This window comes from Coenobita brevimanus, chromosome 65, assembly GCF_032717465.1.
Source record: "Coenobita brevimanus isolate Jiangsu-jjx chromosome 65, ASM3271746v2, whole genome shotgun sequence".
NCBI classification, from domain to species: domain Eukaryota; kingdom Metazoa; phylum Arthropoda; class Malacostraca; order Decapoda; family Coenobitidae; genus Coenobita; species Coenobita brevimanus.
Window position 1 is genome coordinate 47,383,736 of NC_137018.1, and position 21,280 is coordinate 47,405,015.

Below are 21,280 nucleotides of genomic sequence, written 5' to 3' on the forward strand. Positions count from 1 at the left end.
CGGTAGTGTGGTCCCCACACAAAAAGAAAGATATAAACAAGATTGAGAGAATACAAAGAACAGCAACCAAGATGGTCCCCAGTCTGACAGACCTGTCATACAGAGAGAGGCTGGAAAAACTGGATTTGCCTTCGTTAGAGGAAAGGAGAAAGAGGGGAGACATGATTGCGGTGTTCAGGACCATGGTGGGAGTAGATAAAATTGACAAAGAAGATCTGTTTGTATGGGATAAAAGAGCAACAAGAGGACATGGAATGAAATTGAAAAAGTCAAGCTGCTTGAAGGATATCAAGAAATATAGCTTTCCTTACAGAAGTATAGACTTATGGAATAGCCTGGACAAAGAGATCGTCCAGTCTAAAAACATAAACGAGTTTAAAGTTAAATTCGACTTATTGAGAAACAGCGACGGAAACCCACGAGCATAGTACATTCCGTGTATATCACAATTAGGTATATTAGGTAAATACTTAAATATTTGGAACGACTTAGACAGAGGTGGTGCATGAGAAAAACATTCATGTGTGTAAAGGTAGACTTGATAAATGTGGATATGGAGACAGGACAACACGAGCATTGCTCAATTCCTGTATACTACAAATAGGTAAATACAAATAGGTAAATACACACACACCATTATCATCATCATCATAACTAGTCCTATTTTCCACGCACGTGATGTGAAGAAATATAGACGAACGGCGCACTAATTTGCCAGGATCTCAGTCAAGGCAAAGCGGAATGCCAGATAGTCTTACCCCTTTTCTGTGTCACAATAGCTTCGAGGCTATTAGCAGCACTAGTTCCAGCTGTGTGTGTGTGTGTGTGTGTGTGTGTGTGTGTGTGTGTGTGTGTGTGTGTGTGTGTGTGTGTGTGTGTGTGTGTGTGTGTGTGTGTGTGTATGTGTGTGTGAGGGGCTTCACTATACTAATCAATATTCTGGTCCAGCACAATAAGGTCTCTTTGGCAGCTTTAGCTTGTGGTTGTGGTGGGTGGTAGTGTGATGTGATTGTGGTGGGCGGTGATATGGTGTGGTTGTGGTAGATGATGGTGTGGTGTGGTTGTGGTAGGTGGTGGTGTGGTGTGGTTGTGGTGGGTGGTGGTGTGGTGTGGTTGTGGTGGTGTGGTGTGTTTATGGTGGGTGGTGATGTGGTGTGCATGTGGTGGGTGGTGGTGTGGTGCAGCTGTGGTTGCTGGAGGTATGGTGTACATGTGGTGGGTGGTGGTGTGGTGCAGTTGTGGTGGGTTGAGGTGTGGTGTGGTTGATTGTAGTATTGATGGTGTGGTAGTATGACAGTGCTGTGTACTGTAAATAAGATGATATCGTTGTTGGTGGTGTGGTAATGATGAAGATGATGATATGGTGGAGTGGTGTGATGGTATGGTAAAGTTATGTGGTGTGCAGCATGATACGGCAGGGTGTGCTCATTCTGTATAATAAGGTGACGGAATATTGATGGTATGTGGTTTGTGATGGTGATGGTATGTAAGTTGTGGTGTGTGTGTGTGTGTGTGTGTGTGTGTGTGTGTGTGTGTGTGTGTGTGTGTGTGTGTGTGTGTGTGTGTGTGTGTGCGTGTGTGTGTGTGTGTGTGTGTGTGTGCAAAAAAAAAAAAAAAAAACGAAGGCTAGGAGTTGCAAAAAGTTACTCTTCCCACGAAAAAATGAACAAAAGAATCAAAAATACCCATTTGCGCCCAGTGCCCTCAGTATAGGACGGACCTGGACATTTTCAAAAGTTAATAAAGAGGAGAACACCGGGGTAGGGATCTATGAAATTTGAGACTATGAGCCGATAGGTGGAGGGCAATACGCTAAGTATCCTTCCAGCACAATCCCTGACATAGAAACCCTTGACTTTAATGGGTTAAGGTTAATTCATTTTGGGATACCTAGTTTCATTGCGTTTAAGACTAGATTTCATAGGAATAGGAAAATACAGTTTGCGGAAAACAGTTCTAGAGTTAACCAGTTGCATGCATGAATGACTAAGAGTATCATTTAAACCATGCATTAGGGAACTGGACAGAGGCGAGAGAGCGTTGCTCGACAATCTGCTGGGTTGTGATAGTGTGGCCGCTTGTGGTACTGTACCGTAGTGGCAGTGATAATGGTAATGATGCAAGATAATGGCAGTATCAACAGATAGTAGCGGACACCACTTTAGATAAAGAAAATGGATGGTAATGGTAGTAATAATGACGTAAAGTGGTTGGAAGTGGACGGTGATAAGAATGAAATTCTGTAATGGTAGCTTAATGAAAAAGAGTAGTGGTGGTGATAGTCGTAGGAAGAAGTTGCGATAGGAGGAAGTGGTAACAGGAAGTCAAAGATAGTAGTAGTGGTTGGGAAAATCTGGTAATATACGGTAAAGAGGTAATAATGAAGTGGGAGGTGTTGGCCCTGCGTTCAACGATATGTGAAAACTTCAGTTAAGCCCCTTATTGACGATTGCTTATGAACCGTAAAAGGTTACTAGATTTGATCAGACTGCATCCCTCGTTACAGAGTGGAGTTAGCTACGATAGAATAGACATGTTCTGTGCTAGTCACATGATTCAGAAATAGTCAAATAAGGACTTGCCTTTCTCACTGCAATTTTAGGCACACTGTTATTCAGGAGCGTAGGTATGGCTTTAAAAATAGGGTGGCCGAGGGGTAAGCAAGCCTAATTTTAGCACGGACATGAATTTTAGTTGCCCCGAGAAGAATCCGGGAATATTCCCTCTGAAGTTTGGGGTGGCCATCTGGGTGTCCAGGCATATTTCAACCACCCCTCTGGCTACGCCAATGGTGTCATTTGTTCATGATGTGGCATATACAAAGGAAGGGAGATAATACGAGGGACTTATCGTCACGGTCACTCCATACCTGATTCGCCACCGTCTCGACGCCACTATAAAAGGGTGAGCCGTAACCAAGGAGGTTATCTAACTTCCTCGGCCGTAACCAACCATGCTAGATGGTTTTGCAGGGTAAGTACACACCATATTCACACATTTTCTTGACTGCAGCTTTTGCTTTGCTTTGGAATGCATGTTTATACCTATGTAACTACTTAATCAAATTGGCGAATGTTATATGATATTCATCTTAAGAGACTTTTCGAACCAAAGTGTTCAGATCTAATTTTCATTGTCTCGTGCGGTTCGAGAGGTCTTTCTTAAGTTATACAGACAGCGCAAATAAACCAAACAAGACGTTATCGTATTGTCTGGGTTAATTATTGTTCATCACGTAAACTTGTTCTATCGATGTTATATTTACCTTTTCACTGAGAGCTGTTGATGGCGTCTACTTTCGTGTTATCTTGTCCTATTCCTGGAACATTCAATATGCACGCCCATTTAGCGAATGGGGTTTTAGATTATCATTGCGATGAGTGTACTTAATCTTTCAGTAGAATGGCGTCATTTTTTTTCTTTCTACTGCCAGATGACTTTACACGGTTTGGAAAAAAAGACCTCTGGTAGTAAAATGGGCAGAAATAATATCCATCAACCCATTCAGTCTGATGACGTCTTTGCTTAATTCTTACTGCCACGATGCCACCAGATTATTTAATTCAGTTCAGGATAAGTCTCTCTAAGTGAAGGAACTCTATATGTTTTTATTTTAGTTTGATATGGTTTGATTATAGGCTACAGTTTAATGGAGTGTATTACAGCTTTCTGTGTGTGTGTGTGTGTTTCAAAACTACGCTCCCTTCTCTACCACCTCATAGCTTAATATACAGTATATATATATATATATATACTGTATATATATATATATATATATATATATATATATATATATATATATATATATATATATATATATATATATAAGGACGCAAAATTAGGAGTACAAGACGGAGAAGACCAAGAAAGATGGATTAACTTATTTTCATTTTTTAATGAACGAAATTATAAAAATAAGTGATAGTGAAATGATACACCTGAAGAGAGAGAGAGAGAGAGAAAGAGAGAGAGAGAGAGAGAGAGAGAGAGAGAGAGAGAGAGAGAGAGAGAGCAGTTTTTAGCACTGGTCGGTTATTTTCTGCAACACTGATAAATTATTTCCGACAGACGAGATTAAAATAATCGCAGTTTTTGAAATGTGCAAATATCGAACTTAACGGCTATGATGTAAGTTAAGGGACTTCATGACTGCGTGAATGAAGTCCAAGTGCTAGACAGCAAGATCATATGGTAGTATTTTATGCTTTGAAGGTACAGAATGGAATAGGGAGGACACGGTAGAGGATAATTTGACAGTAAAAGAGGGATTTTAGATTAGGTGAAGGATATGGACTCTAGAAACGACATAATACGATTTATAGAAAAGTACTGGGACTCCCCGAGAATATTTCTGAGGCAGGGAGAAAGTCAAAGCTGTGCTAGACAAAGAAAAACAGTGTTGCGATCAGTAGCATAATTTGGGCAGTCTAAATGGAATATAGTGAAACAGAAAGGGGAACATTACAGGTGGAGCAAGAACTTCACCACGAGAACTATTTTTTTTTTTTTTTTATCTTTTTCGTACTAGCTCCACATTTTTCAACTTAGGCAGGGCTATTCGGACTGGAGGGATTATCTTTAATACTTCCTAAGTCTATCATTGATTTCTTTACAACTGGAGATTCTCAGTTGGACATCATTTTGTGGTTGCCTGATCAAAAAGGAAAAAATCGTAGTGAAGTGGTTAAGGTAACACGGAAATCAAGGCAAATGCATTAAAGAGTATTAAGAGTTTTCAGATGAGCGAAACTGAATGGAAGTGAACAGAAGTGAATAATGAAAGTGAATCCATTTTAACGAAGTTTTACGATGAAAAAGTGTTTGAAAACTTTGAAAGTAGTTTACATGAAGATTCCTGGCTTTAGTTACAGTAATACAGTATTCTAAAAACGAGACATATTAGATACATTTTGTTAGTACTATACCAGTAAACCAAATGGCTGTCTTCAGTCTGGGAGAAGCAAGTTTCTCGTCCTCTAACGTAAGAGTGAATGAGTTTTGGCGAAATTTTACGACTGGCAAAGTTTTACATCGAATGGTAGGTCGAAAGTTTTACAAGTATAATTCTAACAAAAGTTTCCAGTGCACATTAATGGAGTGGCTTATGTAAGGTGAAGCCCAGAAGTGGAACAGACTGACTGGTGGACCTGTGCCAGTTAGTAGCCCCGACGCAAACGTCTCGTGCAGTCGTGCCTCGCTCGCCCTCGCACTTTGTCATCATCTGTAACAGAATATACTTAAAAACAATAAAGAAATATTACGAAAAAGTTTGGTGATGGACTGAATAATTAATGGTGGAATGCCAGTGATTTATTGTTCATAATCTTATTCATCAAGAGACTGCTGTGAAATGTGGAGGATTCAGCGCCTTTAACATTTCGCGTTATAAGCAAAATTCTTCATATAGTTTTGTTTATCATCTGTATTCCGCAAGTCAGTTAGCTTCGTATGGTTTGCTTAGAAATAGCTAAGTTGCAGTAAACTAGTTCTGATAGTGAAGAGGTGTTACTGTGGAGTGGCGAAAGAACTAAACGGCGAAGTAACCAAAAGAGTGATCCAGTCAGTGCCGCACCGAATCAATGGCATCATCCGGGCCGCCTCGAAGTTGGATGAGGAAGGGGGAGGGATGGTGTGGTGGGGGTGGAGTTGAGGATATATTCTAGTTTTTTTTTTTTTTTTTTGCCACAGCTGCTGGTTAAATTTAATTAATCTTGACCTTCATCTGACTTGCACTTAAGTTTCACGGTGGCAATGCTAAAACGAATAAACAATATACACTCTGAAAGTGGCATAAGTAGATGGATTTCAGACAACACTCAGTTTGACTCTGATTAGATGGCATAATGTTTGTTTACACGCTTTAAGAGCATAGAGTTAAGAAAGTCATGTTCATTCTTGACCACTTAGAATTTCGTTTCCTAAAGTGATGAGGAGTTTCTTAGCAAATCGACTTCACCTCAGCGCCATAAATTATCGTGAAAACCCACCTTTGTCTGCGTGTGGCATACAGGTGCAGTCAATAGGTCTGTACAGTTTCTCAAAAGCACATTACAATACAGTCGCACCAAGAAAGAATGGCAGAGTAACCAGAAGTTTTCGGTCAGTGATAATGGCGTAATGCGTTTTCTTTATTATTCACTTATCATGGAAAGTCTGACAGTACACAGTGACAGTTTCTGCTATCACGTAGTACGGTGACTATACAGTACCTGATGATACCTTGCTAAAAAAATATACAAGTTACACTGCATGAGTTCTCACTTTACTCAGAGGTGTAAAAGAATTACTGACAATGCCAAGAATGGGTTATTGCCTATGCTGCTATAAAGACATGATGTATAATAATAATAATAATAATAATAATAATAATAAAAATCGTATACCAAGAAAAAAATATTTTTTTGACATTTATGTATTTGCTGATATGTGCCATCTCAATCTTGCCGATCGCTGCCACACGCGAAAGTAAATGTGCTGTTTAGTGATATAATCAGGTGCAGCATTATCAACTGAGTACACCTGTGGGCAATACTTTCTTCACAATGTTGAAACTTTGGCCGTGCTTTAGGTGACGTAGAAGGCTGGTGTCCATTTTTTTTTTTTTTTTTTTTTTTTTTGCATATAGCACCTTATTACTGTCTTGTATGCAATTCATGCTGACTGAATAATGACATGGTTTTCATCAGTATCATCCAAGAGGATACTAGGATGCAATCTGCTGCAGAAATCGCTAAGGAGGAAGTGTTACGAAATTTTCAAAGCCGCATACAGTATGCTCCCATGTCAGAACCTAAGAAAACATTGCCCCAACTAAAGTTACTATAATGGACGGAATATCGCTTCATTAATTCGGGACCCGAGAATTGTTGACCGGGACCACGATTATTACATGACCGACACTAGGCTAGAAGATGCCAAGAGCCATGGAGAGAAGTTAGAAATTCGTGGGAAGTGTGCATCCAATTTCACTTTGTCTCGAAAAGTTGGTTGGTTAATATTCATCCATCTATATTTTAATTAGCATGGACACCGTCTCGAAATATATACTCAACTTGTATTAATGTTCACTCATCAAGGCGGAGATTTTCTTCCTCTTGTAGCATATTTCCCACAGTTCAGTGGCAGGAAAAAAAAAAAAAAAAACTACTGTGGCTCAGCATCATTTTTGTAACACGTCTTTGTGACATACACCATTTTCAAGTGCTGATCTCTTGTAACAATACAACATTCAAGATGGAGAAAGGGCAATTTTGTACCTAGCTGAAGTGAGTAGAGTATATAGTACGTTAGGTAAACACAACTTAATAGATTAGAGAAAACAAGTAACTGACGTTTGTGATAGATAAAAAACAATAGTGAAATTGAGTTTTTAAAGCAATAACGTGGTAGGAACTAAAAGAAATATAAATGAATAAATAAAAACCTGCATGATCAAGGAGTGAAAGCGTGAAACAAATTTGGTGTGGATGTGCATTCACCATTAATTAAAAAATTAGTGTAAATGTATAAGAAGGCTCTAAACTGCTAATTACTATGCTTTACAGATCCTTGCAAGAAACTTCAACTTCGATCAAACCAGTAGAGAAAAGGATATAAGTAGAAGTGAAATCAATACAATGTCTAAAGAAGTAATGGATGATGATAGCAATGAACAAGACGTGAGAGGAAAGGGGGAAGTTTCCGACTGAACTAAGTGTAATGAAAGAAAATGCGGAAGTGAAAGGACACAGAAGTATATAAAGAAAATAAAAGCCGGCATGAAAGAAGAAGCGAGACTAAAAACTCGATAAACAAGTGATAAAAGCAGGATAGAACGAAAATCAAAACGGCCAAAAATTCGAAGAAGGATGAAAAGAACTGGAAAAATGATCAGAGTAAGACAGGAACAAGAAAACAAAGAAATTACACAAACAAGATAGGACACAAACCAAGACAGCCATAAATACAAAGAAAAGACTGACGAAGAAAGGAAACGAAGACGATAAGGTACCAGAGAAAGGATGGAGTGGGGTAGCCTGGTGGTTGGAGTGGCCTGTTCAAAGGTGGTGTTCAGCATCACCCTGGGCGCTGGGGTACTTGCTTATTATCTGCTCGAGGCAGTTAAGGTTTGTGCCAGCCTTGTAATGTAGTAGATAAGCTTCTTCAGTACGGTGATGTCTTTTTCAGTAGATCTCATGTGAGAAGTTTAAGATTTTCAGGGACTTCCAGCCCGATGGGTTAGATATTGCTCACTAATCACTTAACGGAGCTCTTCACAAAGTTGAAATAAATTGTCAGGTGGCAGTTAGAAACGAATGAAAAATTGTTTCATTCAAATCAAGGCGTTAATACCACAATATAAGTGGCAGAATATCGGCAGTACAATAACCTGACTTGGTATGAATGTGCTAAATATCAGCTTGATAACCATGTATGGAATAATGACTGCAGAGTAACGTATAATAACAAGAGTCAGACAAATAATATGTATACCGTAACTGTTGTATGCTAATAGCCCAACCCGATATACTCACAAGGAAAAAAAAAATTTATTATAACCTTGTAGGAACGTAAAAACAGGTTTTTGATTGAAACTGGGGACACAGGAGCACTGTGTAGAAAAAAAAAAAAAAGTAGAAACAAATGGTTATAGAGATACAGGTCAGTGTTGGAGAAACATTGCAGGAAAATGTTCTATTGTGGAAAAATAATAGTTGAAACACAGTCTAGTGTGACAAAGCATAATGTAGTGGGACAACTTACTCGTATAAAATTTAGTCGAAATATGGTCTGGTGTACAACGTTACTATACGGTAGTGTTACGTAGGTGAACGCGCACTATTCAAGTTAAATCAGCAAAGACATGCTACAAAGTCTCCTGTCGAAACAAGTATACGGCTCAGTATAACCAAAGATGTATGTAACGAGAGATGCAACACATATTGTCCTTTATGTTTATCCTTCCGTAATTTATCTGGTGTGTTGTCTGGCTTCATCCTGTGAAGGGTGGCCACGACAAATGGATCTCCTAGCATTTGTGGGTCGTATTTTAGGTGACATAGGCTTCTTAGCATCTTTTCCTTAGCGGTTTATTTTACATATTGCATCATAGCATCAACTTGTATGTTATTTATTTAGTTCTGTTACCGATACACTTTGCATGGACCACAACGTACAAGAGGATATTGAGGTATGAAATGCAGAGTAAATCGCTGAGGAAGAAGTGCTACGAAACCTTAAACTTAGAAATACAATCCTTTCTATATCTACTCAGTAACAGCTCAGGACACCCCAGCAGCAGCGTTCCTTGCAAGACATCAATAGTTATAAATATGCAGAGGGAGCCAGGGCGTGTCTGGGGAGGGTCTGGGGTCTAGGGGTGGTATGCATAAATGATCTTGACCACCCTATCTTTGCGATGAACGAGTCTACACAACAGGTTAATGTTATTTGGAATTATTATGCTGCGTTTCGCTTGCCTATGTCATTGTTCACAAGAGTTAGGTTGTGAAGCAGTTGGGTGCTGTATGAATTAACGTCAAAAAAGTTATAATGCAAGGTCTTAAATGGAACTAAAGCTTAAGGAAGTTTATGAATATGATATAAGGTCAGTCCCATCCCTCACACACACACACACGCACGCACACACACACACACACACACACACACACACACACACACACACACACACACACACACACACACACACACACAGGTAACCTAACTGTAGTCCATAATTTTTATAAGGTCCACCACAGAACCTGACCTTTTCCTGCAGGAGGGGAAGGGGGAGTAGTATCCGACGTATCTTATCTGCACTGGCGAAGTACGAATAAGATATTGGTGTCTCTAATGAGTGATACATGTTAAAGTGCAAACGTTGTAAAGTGTGTGTGTGTGTGTGTGTGTGTGTGTGTGTGAGAGAGAGAGAGAGAGAGAGAGAGAGAGGGGGGGGAGGGAGTAAATCAAGAGGGGCGACCATAAGGTAGCACATGAGAGGACATACAAGTGCACTGTCCCTGTTATTAGGTGGTATGGCAGGTTTAAAACACATGGATGCCGTAGTAATGTTATAATCTAATTGAATCTTTAACTTTTAGGGCAGTGGGCTCTCGTAGGTAAACTATTTATAGTAGTTGTCAAAATACAGTAATACTGTATATCTCAGCGAGAAGTGTCCTGCTAAGATTTTTATTTCTTTACATGGTGGGTGACAAAAGCAACAAGAAGGAGGCAGTTATCATTTCTGCTTTTTTTTTTTTTTTATACTTACCGGTATTTATATATTTGTTTATTTATTTTTGTCAAGCGGAAGGATAACCTTTCACCTGTAATGTATTTTATCATTATTAACCCCTTTAGTCCACACACTCCTTTGCTAGGGTGAACAATATCTCGTGTTAGCCCGAACAACACACACACACACACACACACACAAACACACACACACACACACACTATCGAGCTGAAACTTGTCTGCTCAGTAGGTGACAAGACACTGAAACGTTTCTGATTTCCTCTACCCTAACCCGTCAATTCACTTTCGAGGAAAAAAGAGAAGCATCAACTTCTCTTCATTTAATGTCTGACCGTACAATACCTCCTTTGGTCCAGCGGTCACACGGGCTGCGTTTTATTCCCAGGAAAATTTCTGCCCTAACAGTACAATCATAGGTGATGTGGAAGGAAAATAATTGCCGTGTCTGCAGTTAGAGAAGTCAGTATGGATGTACGTATGTGTGTTAATCATAATGGGTTTTAATGGCGTGCTGGCAAAGCTACGAGTCCTTTTCAAGCTGTGTTTTACTGGCCTTGAAGCAGAACTCTTCTTTAGTGCCAAGAAACATCACTTCGTAGCTGGAGCAGTGATCCCCCTTTCATTACTGTATGCACGAGTGTAGGGTGAGAAGTGCATATCGAAACGTGCTTAGTGCGTCGATGGCTGAGTAAAAGTGTGTGTGTGTGTGTGTGTGTGTGTGATTTGTTCCCAGAAACTTTAGAGAGTGTATCATCCCCATGTACAGTACGTACCCCCACTCCCTAAGTACCGATACATTCCTATATTAAATGGTATATTTGTGCACCGTGGTGGGATCTCTGGCCCAGTGAGATGTGAGGCCGAGCATGATGTGCACTGTAACACTGGGGTTCCACTGAAGCTGACAAGTTAATATATTAATTACAATATTTGCGGTTAGTTATTTTCTTTGAAACTCCAGACGATTTTTAGAGAAACCTTATAAAGTTTTTCCTTTTTTTTTTTTTTTTTTTAATATGATGTTAGCGTGTAAGCACTTTGTTTTTGACAGAGATACCCTGCGCAGCAAGAGGGTAAATTAAATGAAACCGTATGCGAGAGTTATCAGTGTTTTCTCTCTGCCGTGTCAGCGTCCAGTGGTGGCGTGCCGTGGTGGTCGGTGGCGAGAGTTCCTCGAAGCGCACGTGAGCATCCTACAGGAGCGGTACTGGCCCACACCATGGTGTTACGAGGCAAGGTGTCAGACCATCATGGCCTCACTACTCAGGGGGGTGCTGTCAGACATTCCATATGCAAGGTTAAACACTATTGATTTTATGCCCTGTCTTATTTTTGTTCTTTTCCTCCCCCTCCCCCTCCATGCCGTAAGGTGGCGTCAGACCATCCTATCGTCAGTATTGCGTGCCAGGTGCCAGACATTCCTTTGACAAAGCTGTACACAACTTGGATACTTGTTATTACTATTCTTTCTAAAGTTGTTGGACAGAAATCGTAAAACATCGTCTGAAAAGTTAACCTGTAAGTTAGAATATAATGTGTCTTAAGGACCACAGTGGCCTAGTGCATACCTCGGGTGCAATATTCACTCCTGTCCTGAGTCAACAAAAATATTCTTGAAGTAATCCCTAGTTAGTCGTGTCTCATTAATTTCTCTTGACCTTGTGTTTATTTGTTCGTGGATCCTAACCACCTCATTGGTAGTAATGCAGAACAAAGAGGATAATGATGAAGTAATGGTTGATAATAATGATAATACTTATGATGATAATGATTTTAATAACATTCTTCATTTCGGCCTGGTCAGGGAGGTACTGGTGCTGAAGGATGGCGGGCAGGTGAGTCTGGACTGGCTCGTGGTGGACCATGATGACCAACACACCACACACCTACACAACACAACACACAACACAGATAAAGTAGAGAACAAAGACACAGTGATAGGAGAGAACATGGACAGACTAACAGCAATGAAGAAACCAGCATCAGGCAGTACTGAAAATGGGAGTGCGAATTCGAGCAGCGTGCGTGATGGGGTGTGGAGAAAAGGCAGCGGACTAAAGAAGCTGGTGGTGGTTCTGCCTGGGCTGACAGGGTCGTCCCAGAGCGAGTACGTGAAGGGTCTGGTGCTGTCACTGAGGAAGGCAGGACTCACGTGTGTAGTGTTGAACAACAGAGGCATTGGGGGCGTCAGGCTCATGGTACGTGACATAAGATTCTCTCTCTCTCTCTCTCTCTTCACGTTATCAGACTGGACGGAGTTAAGCTCTAAACTTGACCACTACTGATTATGATCAAAAACTAAATATGCATTTATTCCAATGGATAATAACCAAACTGAATTGTTTATTGCATAATGGTGTGGATTGTCAGGGACCAGTTGGAAATGAGTGCAAGCTTTTAGTTGACATAGATAGTTGATTGTACTTGACTAACCTGCACGTGTACCTTGGTGTTGTGTTGGTGGGGACAGACAACCCGGACCTACTGCGCCGCCAACAGTGACGACCTGGAGGAGGCGCTAGACCACTTGGCTGCCATCCACCCTCACGCTGAAATATTCATCATCGGCATCTCTCTTGGCGGGTCAGTACAGTACCAGCATCACTGTCACTACGCCTCCACACAGACTGTTGTATAAGTACCGTAATGTATTAACACTGCTACCTCTGAAGCGTTAATAATCTTTACTGTGTTCTCCTTTTTCAACGTTAGTATTGGAGAAGGACGTCTTCCGTGGTGGCACCAATGTAACCGAATGGTGGTGCTGCCTGGTGAACTGCAGATGAAGATGGGTAACTGTAGAAGGGCAGCTTCACCCTGCAGCATTCTGGCCTCATGTACAAATGATCCTGAGACCAAAACAGCATTTCTCGGTATTGACCTGTGGTTGTTTGGGATTTCCCTCAGGCCAGTCCACGGCCCCTGTTACAGATAACCTGAGACTTCAGTGACACAGGAGCGGGTGACTATTCTGTGACTTTCTGCCATAGTTCTTGTCCGCAAAGAGATCAAGGAGGAAGTATTGTAAATATCTTTCTCAAGGTCTGACTTGCTTCTGTAACGTGGTATTGGGAAAAGCAGGGTTAAACTTAAACGTCTTTACTGCACGAAGGTCTTTATGAGAGACATTTTTGTTTTATTTATTATTTTTTTGTTTTATTTTTAGCCAGATTCCAATCTGCTCCCAGAGGTTCCCCATCTTGCTCCCCAGTTATACTGTTGGATAAGAAAAAAAAAAAAAAAAACATTCTGTCCATTGTCCAAGGCCGAGGAATCGAACGCAAATTCTTCCAGCTGCGAGTTGGATGTTCTAGCTAGTGCACTCTTGTTACCAGGATGATCACGGGAAACTACTTAGCGACGCGAGGTCGGAAAGCTGCGTCACGCGTGCTGGCGGCGGCTATGGTATCTGCGCCGTGGAACATGGTGGATGGGTTGAGGGGCATGGAACGGCCCGGCCTCAACCTCCTGCTCAACCGTTACCTGGCATCGTGTCTTTGTGAGCTGGTGGACTCGATGAGCTACCAATTGGCAGGGGACAACCATGACTGGGACTATAAACACGTCATGAAGGTCAGTCTAGGACGCAAGTCGAGACATTTATTTTGCACTGAATCGTGGTGGTCACAACCAGACTGGCTTCTCGTCCGTGCATCAGGAAATGTACACTGAAATGTCCTAAAAATACCACTTGTTTCCTTAACCTATGCACGGCTTGCATTCGGATAAGGTAATGTTGAGCATATCCTTTAGTGTCAGTATATCCCAGTGCTTAGCATCGCTGACTACTAGTTGAATGGTTCATGCTTCAATATAGACAGGAGCAGCTTTGTACAGTACAAATAGTATAACACTGGTGGCAATAAGGGACATGGCTACTGGTGGTTACTGACAATAGCACTGAGAGCCTTCACAAAGCCAAACTTATCTCTCCCCTCCTTAAATCCCTCTGCAGCCTTAATTAACCATGTTAGAATCTGCTCATTTTCCCCCCCAGAGTCAGACAATGCGAGACTTCGACACCCGGTTCACGGCCAAACAGTTCGGGTTTATTGACGCCGATGATTACTACCGAGCCTCGTCCCTGCACACCCGCCTCGACAACATCACTGTACCAGTACTGTGTCTCACCGCTGCTGACGACCCATTCCAGCCCATTACAGGTGACGTCACGCTGTCCTCCTGCTGGTAATAATAGTAATTTTAGCCCTTAAAGAGCGGGATGCTGCCTTCATTGAATAAAATCGGCTGAAGGTACTGTGGTTATCTTCTATAACTGAAGACAGTAAGACCTAAATCGAATACGTTTTGGCTTTACGGATTCAGTACAGTCGACTGGTATTAGAATTAAATCTATAAGTAGTAATGTGTCGTTTGCTCCGCAGTGCTACCGACAAGCGCGGCTGCTAAGTCGAGCCACGTTGCAATTGTGGTGACGGCACGTGGCGGGCACATCGGGTTCATGGACGGCCTGCTGCCATCACCATCACATGCATACTATAGTGACCGCCTCCTGACCCAGCTGGTGACCGCTGTGTTCTCCAACATGGCGGAGATGGCTGAGGTTAGGCAGGAGGCTGACCGATATAGGGCAGCAACGCACGGACCAGACCAACTCTTGGAGACCAGTCTGTAATTGCCCACCTCATGTATGTATGGTGATGTGTATTTTTTGAGAGGCTGTGTGTGTGTGTGTGTGTGTGTGTGTGTGTGTGTATGCGCGTGTGATTTAGTGCGTGTAAGTTGATGATGTCTGCTGTGACTGCCAGTGGATTGGGAACCAAAGCTTCTCAAGGGAGGAAAGGATGGGTTCGGAAATATATATATATATATATATATATATATATATATATATATATATATATATATATATATATATATATATATATATATATATATATATATATATATATATATATATATATATATATATATATATATTATATATATATATATAATGGGTAAAACCCATGCGTACTCGTAGATGAAGGTTTGTGCAGAATTTAGGTTTGAAAATAAAAAGCATTGTAATTTCGGCCAAACATTGATAATCCTTTTTAAAACATGCTTGGGGTTTCTCGCGGAATTCATCTTGGAAAGATCATATTACCTCTCTTGTAAAATCTGCTTCAAAGAGATTTGGTGTGCTAAGCCGACTCAGTGCCTTCTTTATCCCTGCACAGTTGTTGACTTTATACACGGGTTTTATTCACCCGTGTATAGAGTACAACTTTCATGTGTGAGGAGGCTTCCCACATACAGCTCTTCTCAACAAGGTGGAGTCAAAGGCTTTTCGTCTCATTAACTCTCCTCCTCTTACTGGCTCCTTTCAATCCGACTCTTTGCCGTCGCGCTGTTGCATCTTTATCTCTTTTTCTATCGCTGCTTCGGTGGTCGTTGCTTCACTGAACAGTCTGCTCGCATCCCTCCATCATGGCGGACGCGTAGCACCCATCTAGCAACAAACTCTCATCCCTTTTCTGTCCAGCTCTCCAATGCAAGAGCTAACCGTTATATACCCCAGTCCTTCATATATGCAACAGGTCAGCTCTGGAACTGTCTCCTTGTTTCTGTATTACCTACTGCCTATGATATCCAGGCTTTCAAACGCAGTGTCCAGGTATCTCGAAATGAATGGATCTTGAATTTGGTTCTCTGTTATCTTGTTTTTGTTTTTTCTTGGGGGGAACAATTTTTGCGGGCTCCTGGCCTTTAAATCCAGACTCATCATACACAAAAATAGTTGACATACGTATAAACTAAAAGATTCAGTGGTTGAAGTGATTTTAATGAAATATTTGCCCTGTGATATCAGATATCACATTGTTACGAAAAGTATATAATTATATGGCTTGCTCTCTTATGGTTAGGGGAAGGAATGTGGAATCTCCCCCCACTCCTCCCTTGGCTGGGGAGACGTAGTGAAGGGAACTGCTGAAGAGACACTTTATAATGACGCCAGGCCTTAAGTGATGGGATCAGAGAACGGAGTTGTGGTCAACACCTGTGATCAAATACTGCATTATACTGGTATTGTATACAGCTTTTCCATTATGGGTATGATGAACTGTGATAATGATAGATGTGAAGTGGTTTGTGTTAATTGGTGTTGTGTAAGAAAACTGATGATGTGGTAAAATAATGTATGGAAAAGTGTCAAAATGACATATGATGGTGGCTGTGGCGAAATTATAATTTATGTAACGATGGGCATGGTGAAAAGATTTATATTGATGCTAGAGATGTTAATAAATAATGACTTGTCATAAACGGTTAACTCCTTAAGCAGAGTGACATCTTTTGCACTGTCATCAGGTTACCATATATGCAGAACAAAGTCTCAGTGGCTGATAGAAGTGAATTAAAAAGGATGTCCTCCTCCTGCTGGGGTTAAAGGTCGTGCTGTGTAATCCCTTCAGTCCGATGACGTAATTCATTTAATTCTACTTACCTCCAAGCGATTTTATTTCGTTGACTAAAAGGTCTGGCGGCGAACGGGTTATTCAGGCTTTATTTATCCCTACCATTCCAAAATGCCTCTCCCAGTGTGAATAAAACAGCCTGGAGATGCAGGTAACCTATGGAGTATGTCTTCGGACTGAATGGGTAACTTATGCTGCTTCAGAATGCCATTGTAATCACACACACACACACACACACACACACACACACACACACACACACACACACACACACACACACACACACACACACACACACACACACACTAGTGGGCTTAGGAGGCTCCCCACCATCTCTTCCTCACCGATTAATGTTGCCTAGTACAGTTTAACCGCCTCAATATAGTGACCTCTTTGTTGGTTCATCCCAGTGTCACATGATCTTACTCAGCTTAGGGAAAGTCCTTGTAGTGGTGTGGTAGTGGAGACATTAGTCGTAGGACTAATCGTACTTCAGTGCGATAGAGCTACGTTTATTACCTTTTTCCCTGCCAGACCATTTTAATTAGCTATGAAAAGACTTCGGGGTTAATATTCTCTTGTATAAACACTTAAATATGGATGTAATTTCCATAAATAACACAGGGGTATAGTGATATGGTGTTTGGCATGATGGTTTAGTGCAAGAGGTCTCGGGCAGGACTGGAGCGACAGTGCCTTATGCGCAACGGTTTCAATCCTGAAGTTGGATGAAGGTTCCTCTGTCACTTGAGAATGCTGGCAAGGGCGTAGGCTGTCTCACGCCCTTAACTGTCTTGAACTACGGAGCCTTGCTTAGCCTCCGGCCCCTGCGCCCCAAAAGGAGTAATATGAGGCAGACTTATAATGCGGAATTAACCACGTCATTTCGACGATGTACTTTTAATCTATTCTTGCTAATACCAAACTATTATATTTCGAACTGGAGGAGTTATAGATATAACCTTCACCAACTCGTCTACTATAGGTCGTTTTTAAGTTGGATGAACCCATCGTTGGTATGAAAAAAAGTACTGCAGGTGTGAAACCGGTAAGGAAGAGATGTCAGTGAGTCTCCCAGAGCCACGGAAATGCTGCCCAAAGACACTGTCATGAAGAACGCAGCAAAACAGTATAATTGAAGTACACACACCTGGTAACGACAGGCTTTGGGAAAAAAAAAAAAACTATTAATTTTTGGAAATCATTTAGCTCGTAAACCTGATGAGCTTTGGTAAACACATATTTATCATAGTATCATCAGTAATCAAAGTATTTATAAACTGGCGAGCTTAGGTAACGTTAGATTTACCTGTGTTCTACTGGTAATGGCAATACGTTACGTATAAATCAGAAACTTGCCTCACTACTGGAGTTTCATATGCATCTAATATGCATGGACAACTAGAGTTTTATAGTATTATCATAATTTATCACAGTATGTATACTATCTAGTGAGCTTAGGTAAAGTTACTTACAAATTGCTATCCAGCAAATAATGTCACTTGGTTCTCCAGGGAAACAGACAGTGCAGACAGTGTATTTCTAACTTTTATGACTCCTTAAAAAAAAAAAAAAAAAAAAGGTGCTGACATCAGTTAAGTAAATTTTCTAAGATTATCAATGCATTTAGCACAAGTGCTTCATCAAGAGAGATCGACCCCTATTCTCGTTGGCAGAGGAGATTTCGTAACACCTCTTCGTCGGCGATAAGGTTTTATCTGTGGCACCTTGATGTCCTCTTGTATATTAGTGCTATGAGATGTGTTGACTTTAAAAGATGAATATACAAGGGAATATTGAAGTGTTATATGCAAACTATATCGCCAAGGTATAAGTGCTTAATTTGTCTCTTTGGACAACATGAACAGAGATCATTATAAACACAAAGATACTGATAACCTTCTCTGGTATTTCAGCATATGAGCTTTTGTAGGGGTGATGCATAATGAATTGTCTTTCTCCTACCGTCTCCTAGTCACGATGGTCATAGGTCCATCTTTAGTATTCTGCCAAAGGATATGGATGCTGTCTTCTGGAAGACAATTTTAATATTGCATTTAAGAGGTTATAAGTAGTGTTACTGAAAATAACAATTTAGTTGAAGACACGAATGATAAGGTCATGACAACCAAGATTTGAAAAAAAAAAAAAAAAAATGGCCTACAGACTGAATAACGCAGACATACTCATCCACTCATATAATTCAGCATTAACTATTTAGATTCCCGACTAGACGAAATTCACAAACTTACAAGTATGTGATTTTTGCAGGAAGAATAAATATGTGATGATAGGCATTCTTCATTCCTTGTCATTCCTAAAGAAACAGTTCCTGATATACAATTAACTGATTATAAGACAAAAGACAAGGGAAGAATATGCATACTTTGTTTTCCTTGTCCTGCAAAAAACACATCCTAATTACGACAAAAGTAATCGTTTGTTTGTGAATCTGCAGTGGTATATATATATATATATATATATATATATATATATATATATATATATATATATATATATATATATATATATATACAAGGGTCACTAGTCCCACCATAAACCTATATCTTTACACATTCAAACTTTTACTTTGCGAATGTGTTTTCTGCTTACCTTTCAGGATTATATTTTCGTAATTATTCCCGTTTGTTATTGGATCGGCTGATAATGATAAAGATGTGAAAGACAAGGCAGAGCATGAAACAGTGTGAACGGGTCACTAAGCTGTAGAGCTCAGTGGTAGTAACAAATGCTGTATCCACATTCCTTTAGGAGACCTTGTAGCACCTCTTCCTCGGTTGTTTATTTTGCCCATTAGCTACACTAATATCCTCTAGAATGTTCCTAATGTAAAACACGTCAGTATTTAAAAGCTATAGATAGTACACGGCAGAATATCGATGTATAATATGCAAAATTCATCGCTACGATATCGGTGCTACCAAGTCTCCTCTACCAACGAGAATATGACCACTTGTACAGTACAGTACGATCCGATATGCCGCAGGATCCGATAGCAGTTCATCAATAGTTTTAAACTGATAGGATTGTCTAGGATGAAGAAGAAGAGGAAGAAAAGCTAAGTTCATCAGGTACATGACTGACAGCTATGTTAAACTGAATGTAGGGAGGAGTTTTTAAATGCAGTAGCTTACAACTTACAAATGAATGAGGAACAGTTAAAATAGGTTCCGCCGGTATATACAGTATATATATATATATATATATATATATATATATATATATATATATATATATATATATATATATATATATATATATAAGTACAAGTGCATATAATGAAATACTAGTTTTCAAGTTTAGGACCAAGGTAGTTATATGGAAGAAGTTAGAATTTAACTACAGGAAAGATATTGTATAGATATATGGTAAACTGAAGAACGAATTAGTTGTTACGAAGGGTTTAGGACCTGTTTGTTAACCTTATTTGTATGCTGAATATTTGCTAGTTAGCTTCTTATCAAATACATTTCCACATATGTTTGGTGTTTGATTATCCTTGTCAGTGGAGAGAAGGTAAAGGAAGAACAAGGCGGGGGGGGGGGGAATGGTGTGGGAGGGTGTATATGGGAAGGAGAGGAAGACCGAGAAGGAGGTGGAGAGAAAAGGTGAGGGGAGGGTAAATGTTAGAGGGAGATCAAAGACGAGGTGGAAGAGTTAAGGAGGGTATATGAGTGTTGCTGGATGGGGAGACAGTCCGAGCTGAGGACTTACAAGAAGGTGGATGGTTTGTTGTAAGGGGGGAGGAGTCGTTGCTGAGTAGTCCTTTTTGTTAAAACCACCTCTCACAGCATGCAGCGTCAGGCAAGAGACAACTGGAAAAGAGCTGAAAATGGCTGAGTCCCTAATACTGAATCCATTTTGCCATTGATGAAAACATAATTTCCATTTTTGTTAAGTTTAATTATTCAACTGTCTACAACATTTGGTCTTTACACCATCCATCATCCAGTCCTGTGTTGCCCCATCAAGAGAGCAGGGGCCCGGGGCTAGGTTATTGGTACAGACATTCGAGGTGAGTTACCAGTCGCTCGTTCATGAGTGTCATTATGTGAACAACCTCCATCAACTTTTGGAATGAAACCCTCATAAGCCACATACAATTGGAGCCTTCTAAATCACTAGGCGTCCATTCGTTGGTTGTAAGGTTAGGCTACCAACCAACGTGGCTCTATGGATTACAGGAAACCATCTATCGCTGGTTTCAGACTACGCCTACTTATCCATCCCCGTTGACAAATATCTCATCAATGTTTATCAGTTTCCTTCGCATTTTCTAACAGAGTTGGGGTTTCGTTCCAAGAATTTGTATCGACCCTCATCGCAACGTCATGGCTTGCTTACGTCACTGCGACAATAGTGATGTCATCGTGAACGCCAAGAGCTGGAGATGACGTCATGGCAGCCACACGTCGAAATCTTCCGTCTCCTCCCCATTTCCACTTATTTTATTTCAGCTATGTTCATTGCATCACTGACTATTGGGTTATGAAGATTAAAATAGGTCATTCAAACTCTCGATTGTGGAAATAATGTGATGTTTCATATCTCCCATCTTTCCTCCACTCCTACTCTCCCTTTCTATTGTATTCCTTTCCAC

The 21,280-nt window shown here is 40.5% G+C and overlaps 1 protein-coding gene across 1 annotated transcript; it reads left to right on the plus strand.

Annotated features, from left to right (window-relative positions):
• The first annotated feature begins 5,173 nt into the window (after positions 1 to 5,173).
• On the plus strand, positions 5,174 to 14,875 carry LOC145404834 (protein ABHD1-like). Its single transcript, XM_080276331.1, has 8 exons — positions 5,174 to 5,301; positions 7,545 to 8,105; positions 11,368 to 11,534; positions 12,042 to 12,435; positions 12,708 to 12,820; positions 13,573 to 13,810; positions 14,235 to 14,400; positions 14,623 to 14,875. The coding sequence occupies exons 2-8, from the start codon at positions 8,001 to 8,003 to the stop codon at positions 14,871 to 14,873; spliced, it is 1,434 nt and encodes a 477-aa protein (XP_080132457.1). The 5' UTR covers positions 5,174 to 5,301; positions 7,545 to 8,000; the 3' UTR covers positions 14,874 to 14,875.
• The last annotated feature ends 6,405 nt before the right edge of the window (positions 14,876 to 21,280 follow it).